The sequence below is a fragment of the Myxine glutinosa genome, chromosome 5 (genome assembly GCF_964187855.1).
Source record: "Myxine glutinosa chromosome 5, kmMyxGlut1.1, whole genome shotgun sequence".
Classification (NCBI taxonomy): domain Eukaryota; kingdom Metazoa; phylum Chordata; class Myxini; order Myxiniformes; family Myxinidae; genus Myxine; species Myxine glutinosa.
The window spans coordinates 35208910-35214428 of NC_136265.1; the positions used below are offsets into that span (position 1 = coordinate 35208910).

Sequence of the window (5519 nt, forward strand, 5' to 3'; positions counted from 1 at the left end):
AGTGATTCTTCCTCATTGGGAGATAGGGCCAAAAACGATACGCAGCAGTACATGTCAAAAAGTTGTGGACGGATTTGGACGAAACTTGTGGACCGGTTGGGTGTCTGACAAGGAAGAATCGATTCAATTTTGGTGAAGATCAGGATTCGGATCCGGATACTAGAATTTTTAAAGTGATTCTTCACCATTGGGAGATAGGGCCAAAAACGATACGTAGCAGTATATGTCAAAAAGTTGTGGACGGATTTGGACGAAACTTGTGGACCGGTTGGGTGTCTGACAAGGAAGAATCGATTCAATTTTGGTGAAGATCAGGATTCGGATCCGGATACTAGAATTTTAAAAGTGATTCTTCACCATTGGGAGATAGGGCCAAAAACGATACGTAGCAGTATATGTCAAAAAGTTGTGGACGGATTTGGCCGAAACTTGTGGACCGGTTGGGTGTCTGACAAGGAAGAATCGATTCAATTTTGGTGAAGATCAGGATTCGGATCCGGATACTAGAATTTTTAAAGTGATTCTTCACCATTGGGAGATAGGGCCAAAAACGATACGTAGCAGTATATGTCAAAAAGTTGTGGACGGATTTGGACGAAACTTGTGGACCGGTTGGGTGTCTGACAAGGAAGAATCGATTCAATTTTAGTGAAGATCAGGATCCGGATACTAGAATTTTTAAAGTGATTCTTCACCATTGGGAGATAGGGCCAAAAACGATACGTAGCAGTATATGTCAAAAAGTTGTGGACGGATTTGGACGAAACTTGTGGACCGGTTGGGTGTCTGACAAGGAAGAATCGATTCAATTTTGGTGAAGATCAGGATTCGGATCCGGATACTAGAATTTTTAAAGTGATTGTTCACCATTGGGAGATAGGGTTCAAAAACGATACGTAGCAGTATATGTCAAAAAGTTGTGGACGGATTTGGACGAAACTTGGTGGACCGGTTGGGTGTCTGACAAGGAAGAATCGATTCAATTTTGGTGAAGATCTGGACCCAGCTAGTAGAATTTTAAAAGTGATTCTTCACCATTGGGAGATGGGGCCAAAAACGATGCATAGCAGGATATCTCAAAAAGTTATGGACGGATTCGGACGAAATTTGGCAGAGATGTAGCGTATAGGACAAGGACGGAATGATTCGATTTTGGTGAAGATCCCGATTCGGATCCGGCTACTAGAATTTTTAAAGTGATTCTTCACCATTGGGAGATCGGGCCAAAAATGACACATTGTGGGATATCTCAAACAGTTATGGATGGATTTGGACAAAACTTGTTGGTCATGTTCGGTGTCTGACAAGGACGATTCGATTCAATTTTGGTGAAAATCCGGATCCGGCTAGTATAATTTTTAAAGTGAATCTTCAGCATTGGGTGATATGGCCAACCAGGTGGAGGTACGCTCAAACTGTTGTCGTTATTTTGAGTATCCAGAAGAAGAAGACGTCTAAATACAAACGGATGTTGGACAGGCTTTGCATTTTCAGATGCTTTTCAGTTTCTTTTGTCATCGAACGTGTATGTTCGATCGTGGACCGTAATTCTGAGCAATGGTCGTACAAAAACGCTGAATTACCATCTTTTTGGGAACATTTATTTATTACGTAGCACCTATGGCGGAATAGTTTGACCCTTCCCTCGCCACGTTCCTCGCCCTCGCCACGTTCCCTTCTGCAATCCTTCATCCATCCATCCATCAAAAGCTCGGAATCCTCGATCACCCATCAGGTGCATTTAAAGTCGATCATGGATCCTTCATCACACGAAGAATGTAATTACAATGCAACCCGTTGGCGTTAACGATTAAAGATCCTCCCCCAGGTGTCCGGCTGCGCAGGGCATGCCCCGATTGGTCTGTGATGATCCCTCCTTCACTCCCCACCACCATAAATTATCCTTCCTCCTTTTCCCTGCGTCTGCCATGGCCGTCGACGGACCGGAGCCGCAGTGCCTTCCATTGGAAGGCGCCGCCATGGACGCCTTCTTGGAAAGCACGGACAGTTTCCTGTTCGACTGTGACGGTGTGTTGTGGAGAGGGAACCGCGCCATCGACGGTGCTCCCGAGGCGGTGAACGCATTGCGGCGCCGCGGGAAGCGCGTCTACTTCGTGACGAACAACAGCCGCCGGACCCGCGATATGTACGAGCAGAAACTGCGGCGTCTCGGGTTCGACGCGGGGCGGGAACAAGTGTTCGGCTCGGCATTCCTGGCGGCGCAGTTCTTGCGGCAGGAAGCGAGTTTACCCGCTAATGGGAAGGTCTTCGTGATCGGCGACGCAGCTGTGTGCGAGGAGCTCGATGAGGCGGGAATCAGGTTGGAATTGGGGGGAGGGCGGAGGGGTGTGGAGGAGATGACGTGAGGGGGGGGCGCGGGGGCGGAGGCGGGGGAGGTTGGAGGAGGTGATGTGGGGAGGGGAGGTTGGAGGAGGTGATGTGGGGAGGGGAGGTTGGAGGAGGTGATGTGGGGAGGGGAGGTTGGAGGAGGTGATGTGGGGAGGGGAGGTTGGAGGAGGTGATGTGGGGGGAGGTTACGTGAGAAGGGAGGGAGGGTGGAGGCGGCGGATGGAGGAGGTGATGGGACGGTGTAGGAGGAAGTGGTGGAGGAAGGTGGTGACTGGGAGAGGGAGGATAATAATAGTGGTAGTGGGGGTGGGCGAGAGAGGTGATCGTGGTAGTGGTTGGGTGGGGTGAGGGGTGATTGTGGTAGTGCTTGGGTGAGGAGAGGAGAGGGTGGTAGTGGTTGGGTGGGGAGAGGGGTGGTAGTGGTTGGGTGGGGAGAGGGGTGGTAGTGGTTGGGTGGGGTGAGGGGTGATTGTGGTAGTGGTTGGGTGGGGTGATTGTGGTAGTGGTTGGGTGGGGAGAGGGGTGGTAGTGGTTGGGTGGGGGGAGGGGTGGTAGTGGTTGAGTGGGGGGAGGGGTGATTGTGGTAGTGGTTGAGTGGGGGGAGGGGTGGTAGTGGTTGGGTGGGGGGAGAGGTGATTGTGGTAGTGGTTGGGTGGGGGGAGGGGTGATTGTGGTTGGGTGGGGGGAGGGGTGATTGTGGTAGTGGTTGGGTGGGGAGAGGGGTGGTAGTGGTTGGGTGGGGGTAGGGGTGGTAGTGGTTGAGTGGGGGGAGGGGTGATTGTGATAGTGGTTGAGTGGGGGGAGGGGTGGTAGTGGTTGGGTGGGGGGAGGGGTGATTGTGGTAGTGGTTGGGTGGGGGGAGGGGTGATTGTGGTAGTGGTTGGGTGGGGGGAGGGGTGATCGTGGTAGTGGTTGGGTGGGGGGAGGGGTGATCGTGGTAGTGGTTGGGTGGGAGGAGGGGTGATCGTGGTAGTGGTTGGGTGGGAGAGGGGTGATTGTGGTAGTGGTTGGGTGGGGGGGAGGGGTGATTGTGGTAGTGGTTGGGTGGGGGGAGGGGTGATTGTGGTAGTGGTTGGGTGGGGGGAGGGGTGATTGTGGTTGGGTGGGGGGAGGGGTGATTGTGGTTGGGTGGGGGGAGGGGTGATTGTGGTAGTGGTTGGGTGGGGGGAGGGGTGATTGTGGTAGTGGTTGGGTGGGGGGAGGGGTGATTGTGGTAGTGGTTGGGTGGGGGGAGGGGTGATTGTGGTAGTGGTTGGGTGGGGGGAGGGGTGATTGTGGTAGTGGGTGGGGGGAGGGGTGATTGTGGTAGTGGTTGGGTTGGGTGGGGGGAAGGGGGAGGCCCATTCTCTATGTAAATGTGTATCGTGCAGCGCCGCATACAGGTGGGAAAGGGTATTGCAAGTCCAACCCTGCACAGACAGTATTCCTGGTCTCCACGTTTCCCAGTGCAGTGACGTGTTGTAAATTACACGTTTGAATTATGTATGGAGCTTATAGTATGTAACAGATTATTGTCCTTTCACTCCCATGTTCCAATCTTCTTGCAAGCATTTCTCATCTCTCCCCAGACGCACCTATCATCCTTTCTCTCAATTAAGTGTGGTCCTTCCACCACAGCTCCTCTCCTATTCTCCCTTCCGCTGCCATTCTCCCCCTCTTCTGCCGCTTCCATCTCTCCTTTCCCTCCCTTCTTACCCCACTCTTCCCCCGCTCCTGACGTCCCACTCCTTTCCTTCCTCTCTGTGTGCAGCTATGTGCGCCCGGTTCCTGAGCCTGTTTTTGGCGACATTGAGCAGTGGAGCAGCTTGCCTTTGGAGCCGGACGTGTGTGCAGTCCTGGTGGCTTTCGACCAGCACTTCAGCTATATTAAACTCACCAAAGCGTGCTCCTACCTGGCAGACCCCGAGTGCCTCTTCCTCGCCACGAATCGTGACAATGCCGAGATGGTAGCGCCGGGCAGGGTCATTCCTGGTGAGCAACCCTTCCAACCCCCGAGGTGTTTGTGACCTTGTCACTCATTGTCCTGGTGGTGTTCGTTTGTCACAGCGGGCACAGTCTTTGCGATTTGATAAATGATGATGGTGGAACTAACCACGTGCTCCTTTGGCTGTGCGAGCCAGTGACGGGCAGCCTCTTGGCGGCTGTGGAGACCGGTGCGGCGCGGCAGGCGATCGTCCTCGGCAAACCGAGCCCTTTCATCCTGCGCTGCATCGCATCGGTGAGTCCCGAGGGACCTCTGGAACCTCGACGAACGGCCATCGTGGGCGACCGCCTCGACACGGACATCTATTTTGGGCAGACGTGCGGCCTGCGCAGCGTCCTCTCTCTGAGTGGCGTCTCGACCCTCGACGAGGCCTTCGCGAACCGGCGCGCCGGCCACCTCGATATGGTGCCACAATATTACGTGCAGGGCGTCGCGGACTTTCTGCGGCCGGATTGCTAAAGCAAGCTTGTCGGCGCACTTGGTCTTTTGCCTGGCATTTGCGATAACTGAGAAGTTGTGCAGTAACTTATATATTATTATTGTTATTATTTTTGTTATTTATTAGACCTTTGGCCTCATGGCATCGCGTTGTACTGCTTCACATGGATGGTGAGTGTTCGGTGTGCATTGAAGCAAAATAAAATCGGATGCCTCGGCACGACGTGCCCTCGGTCCGCTGTTTATGGAATCACGGTCCAGATGGAAAAGTTCATTGTAATGTTGGAAAACCTGAGCACGTACGTCATGATCGGGTAATGCTTGTGCAAACCCTGCGTTAATTACTTTTTATTGGGATGTTTTAATTTATCTGCACAGAGATGCCCACCTTCCCTAATTTGGTATCTGACTTTTTATTATTATTATTTTTTTTTTGTATACTGAATCGAGGCTCGTGAAAGAGCTAACATTAATTTCACAAACAAATCAACCAGACAAACAAAATATATAAAAAGAGGGAGCGGAAGACAAGATGGGGAGAGAAGGGGAAGCACACAAACATAACATTTGAGAGCAGGGAGAGGGCTTGGGGGGAGGAGGCATGGGAAGGGGGGGGGGGGGGATTTTGGATTTTTGCTGGATGTCTGCAGCAGATAAATCCATGAACTAGAACGGCACTCGGTGGAGCGCGTACCTCTTGGTCAGGTTCACTATGTTTTTTTTTTTGTTCAAAATTTTTGGAGATTAG

At 52.2% G+C, this 5519-nt stretch overlaps 1 protein-coding gene across 1 annotated transcript; it reads left to right on the forward strand.

The window, feature by feature from the left end:
• Positions 1 to 1876: 1876 nt before the first annotated feature.
• LOC137427706 (glycerol-3-phosphate phosphatase) lies at positions 1877 to 5021 on the forward strand. Its single transcript, XM_068117389.2, has 3 exons — positions 1877 to 2320; positions 4100 to 4320; positions 4470 to 5021. The coding sequence occupies exons 1-3, from the start codon at positions 1929 to 1931 to the stop codon at positions 4790 to 4792; spliced, it is 936 nt and encodes a 311-aa protein (XP_067973490.1). The 5' UTR covers positions 1877 to 1928; the 3' UTR covers positions 4793 to 5021.
• Positions 5022 to 5519: the final 498 nt, after the last annotated feature.